Source organism: Lutra lutra, chromosome 13 (genome assembly GCF_902655055.1).
Source record: "Lutra lutra chromosome 13, mLutLut1.2, whole genome shotgun sequence".
In the NCBI taxonomy this organism is placed as follows: Eukaryota; Metazoa; Chordata; class Mammalia; order Carnivora; family Mustelidae; genus Lutra; species Lutra lutra.
The window spans coordinates 10,980,522-11,002,035 of NC_062290.1; the positions used below are offsets into that span (position 1 = coordinate 10,980,522).

Genomic DNA, 21,514 nt, shown 5'->3' on the forward strand with positions numbered 1-21,514 from the left:
TATAGGTATATGTTCTTTGTAGATGGAAACTTCCCCTTCTCACTTCTACCCCCAAGAAAATACTACCTAGTCTTCAAGTTTCTTCTTAGAAATTACTTTTTTAAGTCTTATTAGTCTTTCATTCCACCGCAAAATTGAGTCATACTGACATTGTAATAATGTCTGCAAATTGTATAATTTTTTCTAGAAATATTAGTCATCGTAATGTTGAGACATCACTGAAATTCCCTACCCAGATAATGTGTGTCAAGCAGTAAAACTTAGCTTCCTGAAAGGAATATAATAGTACGTTAATTTGTTAAAAATCAACTGCTCTAAGATTTTTAGGACAATAATGCATTCAGTCAACCAGCTTTGAGCACCTGTAATGTACCTAACACTGTACTACACAATAATATAGGAAGATTTTTTTTTAATTAATTAGTTCCTCCCTCAGTAATTTTTGGGTCAGGGATTAGAACATGTAACAGATTTATAATCTAATGAAGCAATTGCCCTCCCCTCAAAAAACAAAACAAAACAAAACAAAACTCACTCTGGTTTTATCTTTTCTCCCCCTCACATCAGCCAGGAAATAGAATTCTCTAGAGAGAGGAAATAAACACCAGTTTAGACAACTTCAGGCAGAAGACAGGCACCTGGGGTTTCATGCTTTCTAGCTGTGTGACCTTGAGCAGGTCGGAACTTCCCAGTCTCATTTGTCAGACCTATAAAAGGGCCCACCTCCCTCGGACAACCGCATGGGTATTTGAGATTTGGTGTGTGAACGTCGCCCTCCAAACCCTAAAGCCTTCTCCAGGAGTTATTGTGATAATGATCATATTGTTATGGTTCTAAAACTGCTCATAGGACACATAAACCTTCCCTTCTCTTAAAGTGGAGAGATTGCCCACTATTCTTTCCCTATCGGTGTGTCCCAAAGTCCTGTCCAGTTACGTTCTTAGAGGCCGTCTATGGGCAGGCTCCAGATAAGCGCCATAATCTAAGTCCTGGAGAGCTATCCAAGGCCAGACACAATTCTCTAATGGATCAGCCGTCAGGTCCCGGTCTGTGCAAACCTCCAAAGGCAGAGGAGAGGCTTTGCCTGTTCAGGGAAAGCATAAACCAGCCTCAACTTCCCCCACTCCCTCCCCTCCAGTGGAATTCTCTAACGGTGTTAAGCCAAGAATTATTGCAGCAAAGATGGCATGGAAATGGGGATGGTCCATCTGCAGCCTCAGCCGCTCCCACGGACGTATCAGAGGTGAAGGGACACCCTTATGCGAGCAGGATGGTTGGTGAAGTCCATGTGCCTTGGTTCAGGTTCCCAACACACTCCTGAAGCTGGAGAATGCTGTTTGCACAAAGGTCGGGAGTGAATGATAACATCTGACGCAGCCATGACCTAGAAAAGACCCAGAGAGCAGGAAACTTCAGTGGAAAGTCACTTAAGAGCAAAAAGCAACCAGAAGTCACTGGGCTAAATTAGGCTTCATGAGTATAAGATTAAACATTGGCATGTTTGGAAATTCCCAGTCCCCAAGTTAATAAAACCAGGGTCATGAGAATTCTCCTCGGTTTACCATGTGCGTTTACCAACCCACCCAACCGCCTCCCAGCGCTAGAAAAACATTGCTTGGAGGCAGAAGAAGTATCCTTTAGCGACAGAACGTTTAAGTCTCACCTCTGCTAAGACTTGACCTCAGAATCTGGAGACATGTTCCAGTTTGCATGTATTCTAGGACCTTCTTGTTGAAGTCGAGTCATTCTGGACAAATAAAATTGCCAAAACCCAGTTTCATCTCCCTCTCATGTCTGTAAAAGTCTCTTGCTCTTGGCTCAAATAATGAGTAATACGTTAATGGGGAAAATCGTAATTTAATAAAAAAAAATTAATGTGGTTTTACTGCAAATATCGTTGTCTCTCCTTTTTCCTCCCTGTCTAGCCTTGAAGGCCTCGCCTTCTAAAAAACGTTGCAACTCCGTCGCCGCCCTGAAGGCCACCTCGCAAGAGATCGTGTCCTCAATTAGCCAGGAGTGGAAGGACGAGAAGCGGGACTTGCTGACCGAGGGGCAGAGTTTCAGCAGCCTTGACGAAGAAGGTAAAGACATGTCACTTTAAAAAAAAAAAAAAAAAAAGGAAAGGAAAAAAGTCCTTCTGATCTTGTTTATATAAGTGATAAAGATTCATGATAGAGCAGTTAGAATATTCCTGCCCAAAGAAGCAAGGTGGGGGGGTGCCTCCCTGGCTCCGTCTTTGGAGCTGGGTCTTGATCTCAGGGTCGTGAGTTCTAACCCCACATTGGAACTTATTTTAAAAAAGAAAGAAAGAAAGAAACCAATTATTAATTCATTTTCAAAAGGATATTTACAGTATGACATAGTTATACAAATTTTTCAAACACCTGAATAATATAATATGTGGTTGACAGTAAAGAGGAAAGAAAAGTTGGAAGATATACTGAGGTATTTAGAATTAAAAGATCCATAACCCACTATTGGGAGGTCACACATCTGAACATTTTTGTGTTTTTACTATTGGACCTTGTTCTGTGTGCCCATACAGTGTGTGTGTGTGTGTGTGTGTGTGTGTGTGTGCGCGCGCGCGCGCACGCGCAAGTTTCAAACACACATATGCATTATATACATATGTATACACACATCCTTACAGATACATGTGTACACAATGTAACAATGAATTATCCATTCATTTAGGTCTTTAATGAATTTAATAAAGGTTTTGTGACTTTCCTCTTGCTTGTCTTGTACACCTCCCTTTTATTAGCTTTATTCTCAAATGCATATAGCGAGAGGGCACCTGGGTGGCTCAGTGGGTTAAAGCCTCTGCCTTCAGCTCAGGTCATGATCCCAGGGTCCTGGGATCGAGCCCCACATCAGGCTCTCTGCTCAGCGGGGAGCCTGCTTCCTCCTCTCTCTCTCTGCCTGCTTGTGATCTCTGTCTGTCAAATAAATAAATAAAATCTTTTAAAAAATGCATATAGAGATAGTCATAGACATGTATTTTCAGTCTTTTCAAATAGCATCTTTTTAAGATTTGGGTTTTCTGGCTGTTTCTTGGTACTCTGTAGCCCTCCCTTCTCTTTCCTTCCTTCCTCACCTGCCAGCTAGGTCTTCCAGAACAATGGTGAATGCAACTGGTGATTGTGGGCAGCCTTGCCTTGTCCCGATTTTAAAGGGAATGTCTCTCAGGTTTCACTGTTGAGAAAGAATTTGGCTGTATTTGATACCCCTAATCAGGTCAAGGAAGTACCTTTTTATTCCTGGTTTGCTGGAAGTTTTTTATCAGGAGTGAGTGTTGAATTTTATCACATACTCTTTCTTGTGTGTTGACTTGATTTTAGACTTCTTTTTTTTTTTTTAATCAGTGTATTCTTTGGGGAATCCCAACATTTCCTGAAAATTTCTTCTCCTTCGATTACATTTGATCTCTTCTCAGGCTTTCCTTTCCCCCAGAGTGGTTAGGATAGGGTGTCATTCCTGTTCCTTCTGCAGCACCTCTCCACCGCTGTCATGTGGGCTTTCCTTCTTTCTCATCTTCCTAGAAAACAGCTCAGACCCACATTTAGTGCTTTCGGCAAAGGAGTTCATGAATCACCTTTGCTTCTCTCTCTGGCTGCCATTTCTGGCTCGGAGATAGCCTTTCCCTGAGACTCCCCCTGCACCTGCCTCTCCCCTACCACATGGCCCAGGCTTCTTAGAACACATGTAAAACTGCAAAGTGTCTGCGGTCTGGGAGATAGGATTAACTGATTTTTAAACTGTGCTCGTTAAACGTTCAACTAGTACACACTGGATGACATCTGAAGTTAGAGCGGTGAGTCCTGGTGTTAATGTGTGGGGAGAAGGGGGTATAATACATACACTGCCTACCATCCAGAAAGTCTGGAGACCTGGGAAGTAGGGTACAGATTGTGGGTTTTGTTTTTGTTTTTGCAGGTGACTTACTGCACCCATTGCTTCATTTTTTTTTAAAGATTTTATTTATTTATTTGGCAGAGAGCACAAGTCGGCATAGAGGCAGGCAGAGAGAGACAAGAAAGCAGGCTCCCTGCTGAGCAGAGAGCCCGATGCGGGGCTCGATCCCAGGACCCTGGGATGATCCCAGGACCCTGAGATCATGACCTGAGCCAAAGGCAGAGGCTTTAACCCACTGAGCCACCCAGGCGCCCCCCATTGCTTCATTTTTAAAGAGACTTCACCCAAAAAGCCTCTGAAGGTTGAAGAAAAACCTACTGAGCATATTCTTTGAAAATTTTAACATATATTATGAAAATGAGTTTATCTGAATAATGCTGTTTATGTACAAAGTTTGCTACTGTGTTTGGCCTTTTTATAACGCCCCATACTTGGAGGCTCCCCTTTAACAGTGCACCAAGTCATCGCCAGATCCCCCTCGAGTTTTTAATCCTCTCATCTGTGCCGCTGTCCTTTTCCGGTTGTCTTCATTTTCTCTGGCTATGTAACAAATTACCCAGAATATCTGCAGCTTAGTAGAACCTCTATTCATTAGTCCACCATGTGTAAATCAGAATTCTGGCCAGGCTTGCCTTGGTTCTCTGGACACAGCTTATCAGGGTCTCAGAAAAGGTGTCAGCTGGGCTTCTCTTAGGTGCTGGAGAAAATCCTCCTCCAAGGTCATCACGTGATTGGTGGAATTCACTTCCTCACAGTTATAGGGCGGAGGTCCCTATGCCTTCCTGTCTGATAGCCGTGGGCCCACTCCAGCCCCCCACCTCCAAGACCTTCCACATTCCTTGCCAGGCAGCCCCCTCAGTCTTCAGACCAGGACTTTCTTACAAGTCAATCCTTCTCTCACTTCGGATCTCTGACCTGCAGACACAGATTTAAAAGGCTCAGGTGATTAGGCCAGGCCCACCGGGACAGTATTCTCTTTGACTAACTTGAAATTAACATATGAGTAACCATAATTACATCTGCAGAATTCCTTTTGCCCTGTACGATCCAGTAACGGTGAGAGTCCTATCATCCCAGTTCCACCCACACTCAAAGGGAGATGATACAAGCGTGCAGGTCACCTGGGATCAGTGTAGAATTCTGCCTACTGTGCTAGTTTTTTTAAAAAAAATCGAAAGATACAAGAGCTTGAGGAAACAGCTCTCTGCTTCAAAGAGCTAGTCCTTAAAAATTGGGGCTCAGCTCCCCGGTGTCTGGCCCAAGGCCCTGGACAGATCGTGTCTCTCTGAACTGTACCACTCACGTAGTCTCTGGCTCATGAGGTCAAGACCACAGTCTGCGTGAGCCTCTCTAGTCCAGCTCCATCTGCCCTAAGCTGAGTAGCAATTCATTAAACTCTGGCGGGAGGTCATTTTCCAGAATGCACTCTTCACTACTCTTGAGCATGTCAGTATTTTCCTCTGTATTTAGTAAGAAGGTGGGACCAAGTATGGTAAAGATCGCTAGCCAGCTGGCGTGTTACATGGAAGCCTTTCTCACTTTTGCATGGAGAGCACTTTGGTTACTTGTGTTGCTGTACCGTTACCATCTGCTAATTCATCGTGGAAATTCTTTATGAGCTGAACTGGAGGCAGAGCTGCACTGTGTCACAAAGTGCGTCTAGTCTCCTGGTCCAGAACAGCCCTTCTGTCCTACGCCCTTTCCCTCCTTGCCTCTCCATGTCCCTGCATCTACAGCTCTTCAAACCCCAAATCTGAAACCTCACACTCATGCAATAGCGCCTATTAGGACCATTTTCCCATTCGTACACTTCCTAAAAATGCATAAATTTGAGCCTGTAAAGAAAGACCAGGAGCACCTCAAAATTATGTTTTATTTTTTATCCTCTTAGTTTAGTCTAGGGGAAGGATTAAACAGAACCCACAGTCCAGCGTGGTTGACTTTAGTTCACAAAAGTCTATTGTATGTTTGAAAGTTGCTAAGAGAATAGATCCTAAAAATTCTCACTGCAGGAAAAAAGATGTTGTAACTACATATGGTCATGGAGGGTCACTAGATTGTGAGGATCGTCTCACAACAGTAAAGCTTGAAATCAGGTAACGTGATGCCCCCAGTTTTATTTTTGTTTTAATATGGGTATCAAATGGTCACATTGCACACCTAGAATCGATAAAGTGTTCTGTCAATTGTGTCTTCATAAAAATTGTTAAAAATAAAATATTTCCCTAGGTTTAAAAAAAAAAAAATCAGTGTGAGCCCCACTGCAAAAGTTGAGGGACAGGACTCAGGAGTAACTCTTAGGTCCGTAGCATTCTGTCACTGGGGACGTGGCACGTGTATTTTTTAAGCAGTTCTTTTCTTGGTGACTGGATCTGTCATTAAGATACTGTCTCTGACAGGCTGGGCAGTAAGGGATACGAATTTGTCCAAAGTTTAGGTGAGGATAATTAAAAATGATCTACCAATAAGAAAAAGAAGGACTCCACACAGATGCAGGGAGAGTGGGCGTGGGTCACTGCTCAGCCTTGAACATTCTCCTTTCCCGCATAAGTACTTTCACATCTACTGTTTGTTTTTTAAGATTTCATTTATTTATTTCTTTATTGGGCAGAGAGAGAGCACAAGCAGGGGGAGCAGCATTCAGAGAGAGAGAGAGAAGCAGTACCCCCCTCAGAGCAGGGAGCCCGAGGGTCCTGGGATCGAGCCCCACATTGGGCATCTTGCTCAAGAGGGAGCCTGCTTCTCCCTCTCCCTCTGCCCCCCGCCTCCCATGAGAGAGCTCGTGTGCTCTCTCTCTCTCTCTCTCACTCTCGCTTCCTCTCAAATAAATAAAATCTTTTAAAAGAGAGAGAAAGAGCTGGTTGTTCGTCTGGGAAGCCTTTGCTTCCTGGCTCTTAGAAAGTTTGAGTACTTGGATCTAAGTTGAGAATGACAGATACGCGCATATCCTAGGGAGGGAAAGCAGGTTCCCAGTGTGTTTCTCCATTTGCCAATCATCCTGTTAATCTCTGTCGAATTATCCCCTTAAGCTCCTTCCAGCATTTCATGTCATCTTTTGAAACAGTAAATCACTTTATTAGGTTTTTAAAAGCACATTCATAATGTCATTTCCATAAAGCCATTTTGTAAATTAATGCCATTTCCTTTCCGGATAACCTCTTTGCAAGAAGCTATTTTATATGTCTTCGGCAGCTCAGAAGAGCGAAGTGAATTCGTCATTTAATTTGCAACCTGATACATAAAATGAACACTTTGGAGTTGATTTAAATTATTACAGGTATTAAGGCAGCATTTATTATGGAGATTCACGAACGTGCATTGTGTTTCTGTTTTCCAGCCCTGGGATCCCGACACAGGCCGGACCTTGTGCCTAGCACCCCGTCACTGTTTGAAGCTGCTTCCTTGGTAACCACTATTTCATCGTCTTCCTTATATGCCGATGAACAGTGTCCACACGACAGGACTGCGCTCTATTCAAACAGGTGAGACTTAGCGCGATCCGATTACCGTTCCGGTTATTACCACATCAGCATCACGGCTAGACCAGTAGCTCTGAATTGAGAACATGCCGTCCCTGGCACCCAGGACGTGACTGTCACCTGCCCCGTAAGTAAGAGAAAGAGAGAACATGTGACAAGAAGCACATCTGGGGGGAACAGTCATTATGTCCTGTTGAAATTATATACTTGGTTCTAGGGAAGAAGACCGATCTTTCATCATTTTTCTTGTAATAATTTCTTATGAATGGATTTTTGAAGCAAGTACTCCTGGCTAATATTGCTGATAGTTGCAAAGATATTTGCATATTCTAAAAAAAAGATATTTGCATATTCTCTTTTTGTTTGAGTGACGTTAGTAATGGTGATAGGCAGAAGGATGGCCCCCTCCAAAGTTGTGCCTGTCCTAAACCCTGGAACCTGTGATATGTCACCTTATATAGCAAAAGGGACTTTTGCGAATATGATTAAATTAAAGATCCTGAGATGGGAAAAGTCTTGAATTATTCAGGTTGTCCCAGTGAAATCACGGGGTCTTTTTGAAAATAGATATATATCGTTTTATTAACACTGCAGTGGCAGACAACTTCATGCTTATGTTTCTTCATAGATCACTGAGTCCTGCAAAATTCAAAACTCACAGGAAGCTAGGAGCGTTTACAGTAAATGTGTCCTTCCTAAAAATCCTTAAGTGCGCGCCAGTCTGTCCTCAAGCAGTCAAGTCTGATTATGATCAGGGTCTTTGTCAGAGGAAGACAGGAAGATTAGAGTCCGAGAAAGAGAAGCGATTCCAGAAGGGAGGGCAGAGAGAGACATTGGAAGGTGAAGCACAGCTGGCTTTGAAGGTGGGGGACAGGACCGTGAGCCTGGGAATGCAGGCAGCCTCTAGAAGCCAGAAAAGGCAAGGAAACAGAGGAAGACAGCTCTTCCAATACCTTGAATTTTAGGATTTGTGACCACCAGGGCCTCAAGATAAGTTGTGTCATTTTAAGCTGCTAAGTGTATGGTCATTTCTTACAGCAGCAATGGATGGCTAACACAGCCCCTCTCAAACTTGTAATGATGGAAAGGTTGAGTGTTGGGTGGGCTGTTGCGATTTCTTAGAGAGTGGATTCGTTATTAGATACGTTTGCTTTTTGAACCAAAACATTGTCAGACATTGATTCTAATAATAGAAGATGATATCGTTACAAAGAGATCACAGTGTGGTCTGTGGGCTTAGCTGTTGGATTTTCTCTCTTTCCGTATATGCAATTTAGTAACGTGCTCCAGTCGCTGGGCAGGGACTACTACCCATGTTTTGATGATTATCCATTAAATGGGAACTAGCTCTCGTTAAAAATCTAGCTCCTGGGTGGGATTATGGACACTGGGGAGGGTATGTGCTGTGGTGAGTGCTGTGAAGTGTGTAAACCTGGTGATTCACAGACCTGTACCCCTGGGGATAAAAATATATTATATGTTTATAAAAAATAAAATTAATTAAAAAAAATCTAGCTCCTGAGAATTAAGGTCCCGTTTGTGCAGGTAAATTGCTTCTTACACCGTACATCATCCTCCAGCCCGTGCGTCCTGGCTCGCTTCCAGAAAGAGGACTCTGGACAGTAGACTCATTTGTAACACAGGTTGTTTGTAGATTCCAGCTTGGTCTCTGGGCAAGTTCAGATTTGGTCATTGGAGCTTCTGTAGAAATTGCTTCCCATTGTCATTCCCTTCCCTCCCCACTAGCTACAGGTTGGGGGGTGGGTAGCAAGTGAGGCAGCCGCCTGGGTCCAGAGAAGTGAAAAGAATGACAAGCTGAGCCATCTGTCTTAGCGGGGCTTCCGTCTAGATAGCTCTGCTGGAAGGGCCAACAAATAAGGCTCCATTATAAATTATTCAAATCTCTGGAACTGTAGAAGAAATTTGGTTCGCTTCCTCGGGTTAAAAGAATTTAAAGCGATCTATACCTTACACTACCGTGGACCTTGATCGTTCAGATTTGTTACGTCAGTTGGTCAAGCAACAGCTTTCCTATCTCTGTGGCGGAGCGGAGCACTGTGTGGTTTTGCTCTCAAATATAAACATCGGCTTGAAAAATGGCTGGAAAGTCATAGGAAGCTCCTTGCAAGGTCAAAAACAATTCTGTGTGAAGCCATGGTGATTTCTGATGGTTTGCTACTATTCTCATGATCAGGGGCATGATATTGGGTATGCTTGCTATTAAATTATTTACTAGGATTTTCAGGACAAGAATAAAAGGGTTTTTTGCTTGGTTTTTGGTTTTGGTTTGGGTTTTTTTTTTTTTTTTTTTTTTTTGTGCAAGTGTTTGTGGGTCAGTATTCAGACTCTTGGCAAAAAAAGTATTTAATTCTTGGGGATTCATAAGGTTCTCCTTCCTGACTAGTGTGGGAATGATCTCTGCACGCTCCTGGGCTGTGGTTTAATTCTTGGTACTTTTCTTTATGATGATACTGGTTATCATATGTATATGGATGAGAAAAACATTAGTGTTGTCTGTCGTATTTTTTCTTTTCTTTTTTTTTTTTTTAAAGATTTTATTTATTTATTTGACAGAGAGAGATCACAAGTAGACAGAGAGGCAGGCAGAGAGGGGGTGGGGGAGCAGGCTCCCCGCTGAGCAGAGAGCCCGATGCGGGACTCGATCCCAGGACCCTGAGATCATGACCTGAGCCGAAGGCAGCGGCTTAACCCACTGAGCCACCCAGGCGCCCTTTTTTCTTTTCTTTTTTCGAAGTGGCTTGAGATAAATCTTCTTTGGCATTGTATCTCCAAGTTGCAACTTGAAGATTTTATTTATTTTGCACGCACGCACGTACATGCAAGAGAGAGAGAGAATGCGCGCACACGCACATGAGTGGCAGGGAGGGGCAGAGGGAAAAGCAGACTCCCCGCTGAGGAGGGAGCCCAATATGGGACTTGATCCCGGGACCCTGAGATCTTGACCTGAGCTGGAAGCAGATGCTTAACCAACTGAGCCACCCAGGCGCTTCTCCACGTTGTAATCCGATATCTCATATTTAGCTGCCAGTCTGGGTTCAACTGCAAGAATGAGAAACCACTCTGTCTTAGGCAGAGAAGGACTTGATACAAGGAATTAGGTGCTTACAAAGTCTGTGAAAAGGCTCTGAGGTGGACATCAGGAAATCACTCTCAGGTAATACCACCGAACTAGCCCACCAACAGCCCTATAGCCTTGGCCAAAATCAAGCAGGGGCTCGGACAATGGAACCCAAGCCACTGAAAAGCATTTTGGTGTCCCCAGAATGTTTTTCAAATAAGCCATCATTGAAACAGTCAAGCCGTCTCACTAAAATACCCAGGCCCTTTTGAAAAATCACTAGCTTGGGCCACACTTGGCTCTGTGGCCTCTCAGCACTCACCAGCTGGAGCAGAGGAGCAGGGACCCTCCAGGTCACCACCTTCTGCTTTGTTCATAGGTGACAGTAACGTTGCCCGCCTGCTCCCCTGAGCATTTCTGATTTTAGCCTGGAGACAGAAGAGAGGCCAAAGGTGTGCCTCCCATCTTAACCACTGCCTTAGGGAGATGCTAAGGAAAAGGTGCAAAAAAGGCACAGGGACACTGGAGAGAAGTTACTAGCGTGTGAACTCCTGGGAATCCGTATCCTTACCCACCCCTACCACGTGTGACTCTAATTACTCAACAGGGAAGCCTTACCAACAAACCCAAAAGAAATTGTTATACTTCCTAGCACTTTTTTTTTTTTTCCTTTAGAGCCCTCCTAGACCTATGTGGGGTCTCTTGAAGCGATAACAAACATGATTTTAAGTCTCTTCCGGCCTACTAAGTTTTGAAACCTAATCCAAACAGCCTGGAAAGAAAATAAGTTGAATATTGATGTTATAACTCACATGTTAGGGTTTTCTCTCTCTGAGTCATTTTTCTGTGAAGGCAGGGTGGCCTGTTTTTCCCATTTCGACACTAAGCCTTACGTGTAACTGCCCTTCAGAAAGCCGTAAATACTTTCACTAGCGGCCATCATTCTGTCAGTCTTTCTAAAATCCCTAACTCTGACAGGTGTCAGTCAGTGCCAGGATGTCTCCGCACCTAAATTATATATTTTGGGGCAAGGGGGTGAGGGGCTGTCTCTTTGAATTTTTCCCCTTTTGATGGGATTATTCTTTGTAACTGCAAAAACTCTGATAGAAATCTGTTCTTTTTTTTTTTTAAGTGTGCTCTAAAGATGGAGTAGGATGCAAAGAAAAATTAGTATTTTTAAGGTATACATTGACCCTGATGATCTGAGTATGTGTTTTCACGTTCCCCCGTACAGTTCAGTATTAGAACATGTAGCTCGCAGCCATCAGAGGCAGAGTGTGGTGGGTGCATCCTTCCTGGTCAAAGGGTGGGATGTAAAATCTGATTTTTTGCACCTTGAATTCTCCTTTTCTAGCAAGAGCTCTGTTCTTTCAGAGGAGGTATAAACTGAGCACTAAGAAATGCAGAGGCAAAAACACGTTTTATCTCAAAGCTGAGAATGTTCTAATGGGGATGTTCACTACCATTGTGAATATGAATCCTTTTCATGATTCCCTGCACTGCTGGGAGCAAAGCTGATGCTTGGATCATGTCTAAGTATCAAAAACCTGCCTGTGTCCCAACATACATAAAGCTTCCGCCTCGAGCCTGCCTTGACCTTCATGGCCACTCTGGCCGGCCTCATGTTTTACTAGTGACTGTTTCCAATAGTGGGCTCCCCCAGGAGCCATGTGGAGTATTAGAAGAAGGGCAGTGGTGTCAGAAGAAATGCCTGCCCCTGGTCATTTGCACATAGAGGGACAGCTGGGAAGGCTTCCTAAGTGATCAGTCCGGATCATGGATCGTAGAGGCTGAGCCCCGGGATCTGGCTACAGTTCTATGCACTTTTCTTCCTGCTCTTAAAGTCTCTTAAACCCAGGAGAGGGATGGAAGCAAGGTGGAGGGACCCGTTGTCTTACAGACCTAAGAGACAAGGAGAAAGAAACACAGAGATGTTTGACATGCTGCCCCAAGGTCACACAGTGTGCCAGTAGGAGGTAACTGGAACGCAGGTCTCTGGGGCCTCTGCCTCACGTTCTGTCTCCTGTATCACCCTTCCACTAACAGCCTCCTGTCCTTCCACTCTTGTCCTCGCCATGTGTGCTGTGCATGGACGGTTCATGCACCCGGTTTTCCTAACATGAACTCTACCTCCATAAGTGAGTGACCTTTTTGTTGCCTAATAGCTAGGGTATTTCTGTTAGACAAAGCGCTGGGCTTATATGAATGCCTGCTCGTGACATTTGTTCTAGAAGGCACTGGCTAAGTTTGCTTATTAAGAACATCATGGCTGGGCACCTGGGTGGCTCAGTTGGTTAAGCCTCTGCCTTCAGCTCAGGTGCTGCTCTCAGGGTCCTGGGAACGAGCCCCGCATCGGGCTCCTTGCTGAGCAGGAGCCTGCTTCTCCCTTAACCTCTGCCTGACACTCCCCTTGCTTGTGCGCTCGCGCGCTCGCTCGCTCTCTCTCTCTCTCTCTCTCTGTCAAATAAATAAATAAATAATTTTTTTTAAATAAAAAATAAATTTTTAAAAAGAACATCATGGCAGGGCGCCCGGGTGGCTCAGTCAGTTGAGCATCCAACTCTTGGTTTCAGCTCAGGTTATGATCTCAGGGTGGAGGGATCCAGCCCCACATCGGACTCTGTGCTCTGTGTGGAATCTGCTTGAGAGTCTCTCTCCCCGTCACCCTCTGGCCTCGCCCCTTCTCAAATAAATAAGTAAATATATCTTTTTTTAAAAAGAACATCATGGTATGCCTGGGTGGCTCAGTCGGTTAAGCCTCTGCCTTTGGCTCAGGTCGTGATCCTAGGGTCCTGGGATCGAGTCCCGCATTGGGCTCCCTGCTCAGCGGGGAGCCTGCTTCCCCCCTGCCTCTGCTGCTCCCCCTGCTTGTGTTCCCTCTCTGACAAGTAAATAAAATCTTCAAAGAAAATCATGACCCTGGGAACTTTTCCATCATAGCAGTAGTCGTACTTCAAACCATCGGTAATATCTGATAATGATACTAACTATAATAATAGCTCATTCTTGGACCTTACTCAGGGTCCATGTTCAGCTCTTTCCATGTGTCAAAGCTCCCAGCAGCTCTGGAAGGTCATCATATTTCCTATCTCCAGTTCACAGACGAGACATGCGCACAACATGGGGTCACTTGAAGGTCAGGTGGCTGCCACGTGGAGCCGTGGTTTCCGCCCACGGCATGGGTACGGAGCGTGAGGCACCGGCCCCCCTCACCCGTGTTGCCCCACCTCAGACCACTTGTCCTTGAAACGATGCTTCCCGTGGAAATTCGGTAACCCCCACACGAGGTCCACTCTTCCTCGTCCGTTTTCCCTTTTCTTTTTCCATGTGATATTAAGTGCGGATTTTCGCTCCTCAAGACGTTGGAGCCCAAGTGTTCAAACCCTAGAAACAGGACGTACTAACTTAAATCCACAAGTGACTGGAAAAAAAACGCTTCCCTCGCGTTTTTATTTCCAGCCTTTCCAGTACTCTCCACGTGGTTACATGGTCACAGAGGAGAGACATCTGTTAGATACGTGTCTGCTTGATTTAGAAAATCCCGTATCTTGGGGCGCCTGGGTGGCTCAGTCAGTTAAGATTCTGACTTTTGCTCACGTCATGATCCCAAGGTTCTGGGATCGAGCCCTGCATCGGGCTCCCTGCTCGGTGGGAAGCCTGCTTCTCCCTCTCCCTCTGCCCCTGCTTGTATTCCCTCTCTGGCTGTGTCTCCCTGTAAATAAAAATCTTTAAAAAAAAAAAGAAAAGAAAGAAAGAAAAGAAAATCCCGTATTTTCCATTGATGAGGTAAGGTGAAGAAGGGACATTTGTTACTTACAAGATGAGGGGAGAAGAAGGTAGGCTGCCAGATCTTTCTAGTAATTCTGGTTCTCGAACCCTAACTTGAAGGGAGGGACAGCATATGGCCTGTAGCATCTCCTTTGCACATGGCAGCTGCCTGCTGGTCCCGGATATCCTCCCGAGCCCTCCTGTGGGTGCTGGGTATGGAATCTGCCCTCTGCACACCCTTTGTGCTTTTATGGTTCTGAGTCTGGTGACTCCTCCCTTGCAGACGGACCGTCGCCGCTGCTCATCACCTCCTCCAGCCCGGCCTTTCTCTTGCACACCCATCATTACAGATCACCCGTTAGGGCATCAGCCCCCCCAGAACGCCCCGTTAGCTCTGTAACCTTGGGCAAGTTACTCTACCTTCATGTGCCTCAGTGTCCTCACTTGGGAAATGTGGATTGTTACGCTGCTGCCCCAGATGGTTGTTACAAAGACTGGTTGAAATAGTAACTGGAAAGCACTTCCATTGCCTCACCGGAACCCATTCTGTACCATCAAAGTATTTGTTAAAGTTAAATAATCCAGTAATTCCATACTCAACACCTTCCCGGAAGTTCCACCATAAGGGACAGGATGTAACTGTTTTGGTCAAAGGGCCATCCTGGAGTACTTTATGGAGTCAGCATGCAGTCAGGGAAGTGGGAAACACTTGGGATTTCAGACAGAATTTAGTAAAGAGAATTGGTTACCGAGTGTAGCTGGACGTGTGAAAAGGCAACATTCTGGAAACCCAGGTAAATAACTACAGGCAGTGGCTCGGAGTAGGTGCCCTGCCCCCGGACTCATGAGGAGCCACCCCCTCCCTACCCCAGCCAGGGATCAGTGGCCACCTGAAGGGTAGGGATGTCAGAAGAGGACATCACCGACCTTGCTGGGATAGTGGTTGGGCGCCAGCTGTCCCCAGAAACGCTCCCCTCGGAAGGGAGAGAGGAAAAATGAGAGAGAAGTGGACCAAAGGCTTCTCTCCTCCCACACCCTCATCTCCTGTCAGAGGAGCCCGAGGACTGTAGTGCGCCAACTCTCGACCCCAGCATCACAAGGCAGAGTGGAAACAAGTTGGGAGTGACAGCCCCAGGACGCGGGCAAAGAAGGAGTCTGTCTGACCATGGATCCCCCTTGCCCTGGCCCCACGCTGGAGAGGATGCTGGTCCTAAATACTAGAAACGTCTCTGCTGATCGCTGGCATGTGGGACAGAGAAAAAGGGTCTTCAGCTCAAGAATTCCACAACAAGGTTCGTCAGCCTTGGGGGATCCAGGTGACACCCCCTCTGACAGCAGCAGATACATTTTGCAAGCAGGCTATCTGTTGCCCACGCCCTAGCAAAACAGTTTTATTTTCTTTCCAATAATAACCCCCCCACACACACACACCTCATCAACTGAATATGTCAGTCTGGAGCAAACAGTCATGGGGGACAGTGGGTATGGTGTCCTTACAACGAAGGAAAGGATGTAGTCCACTTTTCCTCCTTGTCAGGAAACTAGGTCACCAAGCGAATGAGGACACGTGTTTGGGGGGAGAAGAATAGCTCTCCTCAGGATCCTGAAGCAAAACCCTGCCTTGTTACTCAGCCTCCCATGGGAAGATCTCATTCGGGGAATTAGGACCGTTTGGGGCCTGCTGGGATGACAGGCGAATCGAAGAGTGGTGTCACATCCCTTTCCAGTTGTGACTGAGGCGCCTGCAGAGAAAACTGGAGATTGATGGAAGCTTCATAATATGTCTGTTGGTTGAGCTTCCCCTCCCCAACCCCAGCAAAAGAGGGGGGAAAAAAAAAAAAGATTTACGTCACATAGTCTGCACCTGGATTTTACTAGGTGCCTTTTTTTTTCTCTTTTGACAAATAGTAGAATTGCTTCTGAAGTGATTAGCATTTCAAATGATCCTTCTCATATTTTGGCATGGGCAGGAAATTGAAGTGAATTTTTCAAATATCTGGCATTTTATGAGGAGTAATTTAGGATTCGACATTAATTCAGAGAATGCTCACATTTCTTTCCTCCATCTTTTATTCATTTCTTCATACATTCAGCAAATATTCGTTGAGCCCCAAACACACCTGACATGGTGCTTGGGGCAGACGTGATTCCTCTCCTCCTGGAGAGCAGCGTCTAAAGGGGAAATGTGCACAGCACCTGGGTGGCTCAGTCGGTTGAGCATTTGACTCTTGGTTTCAGCGCAGGTCATGAGCTCAGGGCCGTGGGATCGAGCCCTGTGTCCAACTCCACGCTCACCATGGAGCCTTGCTCTCTCCCCCCACCCATAAACAAATAAAACCTTAAAGGGAGAATGTGCTGTTACAAATTGTTGATGTGCTGTTACCCATTGTTATTTAGTTTAGGGGTTTTTTTTTTGTTTTTTTGTTTTTGTTTTGTTTTTTTACTGAGGTGTAATTCATATGCAACATTATTTTAGTTTCAAGTGTACAACCTAATGATTTGATAATTATGCATATTGCAACCCAGTCATGGCAGTAAGTCTCGGTACCATCTGTCGCTGTACAAAGTTACCAAAAATTGTTTTTCTTGTGATGCACACTTGTAAGGTTTACTCTGCTGGCAGCTTGCCCGGCTGCCCTACAGTATTGTTGCCATGCCATGAACACTGCTGCAACATCACATCCCCGGCCCCGTGACTTACTGTCTAACTCGAGTTTGTGGCTCTAGACCCCATCACCCATTTCGGCCACTCAGCCCCCCTCTTCCTGGAAACCACCACTGTGTTCTCTGTATCTCTGAGTTTTCTGTTTATTTGTTTCTGTTTGGATTCCAAATGTAAAGGAGATCATCAGGTATTCGTCTTTCTGGCCTACATCACTTCCACGTGACACCCATCCCTGTTGTTACAAATGGCAGGATTTCATTCTTTTTCTCTTTATGGCTGAGTAATCCATTTTTTGATAAATTGGTATGTGGTAATATTTCTAGGTACCTTTTGTGCTTAAAGATTTTTTAATGGATCCAATTTATGGATAAGTCATATTGGGTGGGGGAGGTGGCAGAATGTTGGCCAACCTGTGAATATCCTAACTTATCAATTAGAATTTATTTTCTGCCTCTTAATTCTTAGGCCAAAAGACTGTATGTCTTTTTCTCTTGACTTAGGACACTCATGCCTTCTCTCTGAGAGAATGATTAGCCAGTGACAGAGGCGACTCTGTGGCCTTCCCAGTCTTGTACCCTCCTTCATGAAACCTCCAGAGGGATACCTGTGTAGGTGTGACCAGTCCCTACATCGAGGCTTCAGTGTGCTAGTCAAGAAATTCTTAGGCACACCCGAATTTAAGGGGAAAAAAAGTTCTTTGGAGATACCTCTTTCCCTCTCGATCTTCCCAAAGGAGTAAAGCAATTTCTTTGCTTTGTGGTTCAGCTGAAACACAGACGGGCTCATTCAAGGAACTGAGAGAACATAACAGGAAATTCCTAAAATGGAAAACCATAGCAGGAATGGGCGGGTGTTCAGATTACAGTGAAACAGGACCTCGGTTCCTTGCTCACACCTCCAGCCTACCTGGACGTAGCCAAAGCACAGCTTCCCTAGCCTCAAAGCTGTGTCGGATGAGTAACACGCCTGGGGCATTCTCCAGCCTCTGCACACCTGCTGCCCAGCTCGCCCCTCCAACCTTAGACCAAACCGAATTTCTGCTCAGCAGCTCTTGTCGACCTCACTGAGTCTACAGGGATCCTTGACTCCATGGCCAAGCAGAGTCATTCTCTCTACGATCCCATGGGCTTCATGACTCTTGCTCTCCGCCGGAAGGTCATTTTGGTCCTTGTTGGCCCCTGGAAGTTACCCTCTCCATCCATTTGGTTTGTCCCCAGGGGTGATCAAGCCAGCCTTTTGCACATTGGCCTGTCGCCCAGGTAGCCGCTGCCCGGGTGGCCCCAGAGAGGGCCTCACGCAGGCTGGTCCACTCCTCTGAGCCACCTTCAGCGGCTGTGGCCTTTGAGGTGCCCCCTTTGCCTTACCCCTTGGATTCCCATTTGCCTTCTCAGCTGTCTTGTCTGGCTCTGTTACCCCATGGGGAGCATGTATCTGCCGGGGCATGAGATCCGTGATGAATGAACTTCTGCCAGCCGCCCGCCATTCCTCCTCCCCCCACGGGTCCTCTGGGGCTGGGATCTGCCAGAGTGCCAAGTTTAATTTCTTCTCTGATGTACTTCAAATATACACAAAGAGCAGCAAATATAACTTCTCCCAAGGCAAGATGAAAGTGGGTCCTTTGTTTCACCCCCTGTGATCTGTGGAATTATCCCCACCGTCGCCGGCCTGGTCTCCCTGTAATTTAGAGGACTTGCTTGTCTTTGAGGGAAGAATTCCCCTGTGAAAGTCCACAGCCGGACACCGGCTGCTGAGCGCTCCCTGACGTCAGAGAAACTAACAGACTCCGCCCCCCCAAAGTGCACTAAAGGCGTCTCCCCAGCCTTTAGCCTTTGCAGTCGTGGGTGTCGGGGGGATTAGGTAAGTGTAATGAGGGAATAAGGAGGCAGTGATAAAATCTCAAGTCAGAATAATATTAACCTCAAGTGTAATTATTTAATAGCCCACGTTCACGGATAAAGTAATAAAGATGAAATGTAGAATGATGTATAGGGGCTCATTATTTTTCTGGCCAGCCGGGTCAGAAATTAGCGTGTGGAAGGTCACAAAAGAACTTCAGAAGGGCCAGGCTTGTTTTCTCAACAAAGGCTTTGGCGGAGATGAACATGTCATTCTGACAGCCCCTTGGAGGGTCCGCGCGCTAGCACTTTGCGGTCTTCTCTTCCGTGCTTCCGTGTCACGGTGGAAAAATACTGTGTATTGAAGCGCTTCATCTGAGAAGGCTTGTTTTATCTTTCATTTATATGCGAGCGCCTCTGGGTCGGTGCCCTACTAGTCACTGCCGTGACTTTCATTTCCTTTGTCCTCCATCCCTGAGCTGTGGCAGGAGAGAAGGCAGGTGTGCCAAGGCCAAGGCCAAGCCAACGTGTGCCTTTTCCCTGCCCGCCCTCCCGAAGCTTTTCCAGTCTCAACAGCAGCTCTCTCCCTAGAAGAGTTTGGGGAACCCCAGGGTCCTTTCGGCATCGTGTCATGCAGCCCTTTTGTTTTTCATTGTTTTGTATCAAAATGATATGCTCCAAGTTTAACAAATAGTTGTATAAAGTTTAGGAAAAAGAGCAGGTCCTGGTACACCTCCCTTTACACTTTCTCATCCCCAGACCCAACCCCCTTCAGCTCTTTTAGCTGATTCCTTTGGCACTTAATTCCGTGTCTCTGCATAGTGTGCTAATAGGACCATTTCTTGATATTCCTGGTTTAGGCACTAGCTTCCCAACGTGGAAGGTGGAGATTTCCCTGTGTTTTCCCCACCCTGCCCCCACCGCACGGATGCAGTCTTCCCACCCCATCTCCCACTTCCATCTCCAGTTTTGTTACATCAGGCTTGTGTCTCGATCTGTATTAAGTGTTTTAGTGTATTAGTGTTTTAGTATGACCATGAGAATGCTATGTTTGCTTCCCTTCTCTGTAATTCCTTGTAATAGTACCGCCTCCTCCTTTCGTTTGCATAGCTTGCCATGTACCTGTCCTTAATGAAAGCCCAGACTCCGTACCAGTTGTCTCCATTGCTTTTCCAACTGTTGAGAATGCATCCGGTTCTGCTAATTTCCTTGTCTCACAAAAGTTTCCCCCAAAAAACCTTCGTATCTTCTCTGTCTGGACTGCTTGCCCTGAGGCACACATGTTACAGTGGAGTCTTTCTTACTGCCATTTTAGGGATCCTAATCAGATCCCCTGTTTGCCATATCATATATATATATATATTGGTGGGGGGAGGGCTTGCCACCTCATTTGGGGGAAGCACATCCCCCAGTATCTTTCTAAGAAAATGATTTATGGGAGGCAGAATGTTCAAGTCCTCGCGTGGCTAAGCAAGTCTTTATTCTAACCCCGATACTTGATTGCTAGGTTAGCAGACCTAGAACTCTATATTGTAAATTTCTCTTCAAAATTGTACAGGCTTTGCTCTATTATCTTCTAGTTTCCAGTTACTGTTGAGAAATGGGGGGCACTTGTGATTCCTGGTCTTCTGTGTCTGGCCTGTGTTTTTCACTAAGAGCTTATCATCTCTTCAGTTTTGTCTCAACATTTTACGATCATATGCCTCGGGGTAGGTCTGTGTTCGGCCGTCGTCTTGAACACTCAGGGACTTTTCAGTCTGCACATTCATGCTTTTGAGTTTGGGGAAATTTTCTAAACTTTTGAAACTTCCTCCCCCTCTATTTTCTTCTTTTTGAAGCTCCTTTCATGCATATGGGATCTCCTGGATTTATCCTCCACTTTTCTTTACTTTTCTTTCTTCGTTTCTACCTGTTTGTCTTTCTGTCCTACTGTCTGCGAACATCCCTTCACTTTTCTGCTCATGGTTCCACTGAGTTTCTCATTTGCGATACTGTGTTCTCTGAGAATTCTTCTTTATTCACTGGGGTTGCCTTTTGTAACATTCTTTCTTTATTTCACACTTGGAATTTCTTTTCTCCATGTGGCTATCAGAATTACGGGGGCTGGGGGTGGGGTTGCTCTGCTTTTTGTCTTTTCTCCCTTTTTGGTCTCAAGTTGCGTACGGGATGCCCTTTTCGGTTTGTTCTGGTCTCCATCCTTCATGTTGGAGGTCTTCCTCCAATTCCCAGGAATCATAGCTTGTGGCTCAAGCATGAGTTGGAATGCGAGAGAAGGCACAGTTGCCCAGAAGCTTAAACGGGCACGTTGACCAAGCTTTTATCCCCTGGCTGGGCTCTCTGAGAGCGGGACCAATGTTAGTCTCTGCCGGTCTTCGCTCTGGAGCTGCTCAGCTTCCCCAGTGGAAGATCCTTCCAGTTTCTTGCCGGGTGGGGGTTTTGGGGGGTGGGGGACAGCCTGGTTGTTAGCCTGCGGGACCTGGAGCAGAAAAGAGGACCGGATGTCTCAGACTCTAATAGGCACACATTCCTATCCTTGCTCTCTTTTCCCTCCACAGCTGCTGGTATCCCTGGGTCGAGAGAGCTTCTGCTCTAGGGCCTCACCAGAGGAGGGATAAAGCCTTCTGGACTTCTGCCAGAATGGGTTAGAGCGTCTCCTGGCTCTTTGTCTCGGAATCCCCCGTGCTGACTTCGCAATCAGTGCCTTGGGTTTTTCTCTCTCTGTTACTGGATGTTAGCCTCCCCCCACCCATTTTAAAGGGTGAGGTTGGTCTTT

General features: G+C 45.8%; 1 protein-coding gene across 5 annotated transcripts in view; it reads left to right on the top strand.

The window, feature by feature from the left end:
* Positions 1 to 21,514, top strand: part of PIP5K1B (phosphatidylinositol-4-phosphate 5-kinase type 1 beta) — a 290,783-nt gene that overhangs the window by 216,682 nt on the left and 52,587 nt on the right. For all 5 annotated transcript variants that reach the window (XM_047701150.1, XM_047701151.1, XM_047701153.1 and 2 more), the window contains 2 exons: positions 1,926 to 2,081; positions 7,253 to 7,397. In XM_047701150.1, coding sequence (XP_047557106.1) covers positions 1,926 to 2,081; positions 7,253 to 7,397 — 301 coding nt within the window. The remainder of the gene's footprint in view (positions 1 to 1,925; positions 2,082 to 7,252; positions 7,398 to 21,514) is intronic.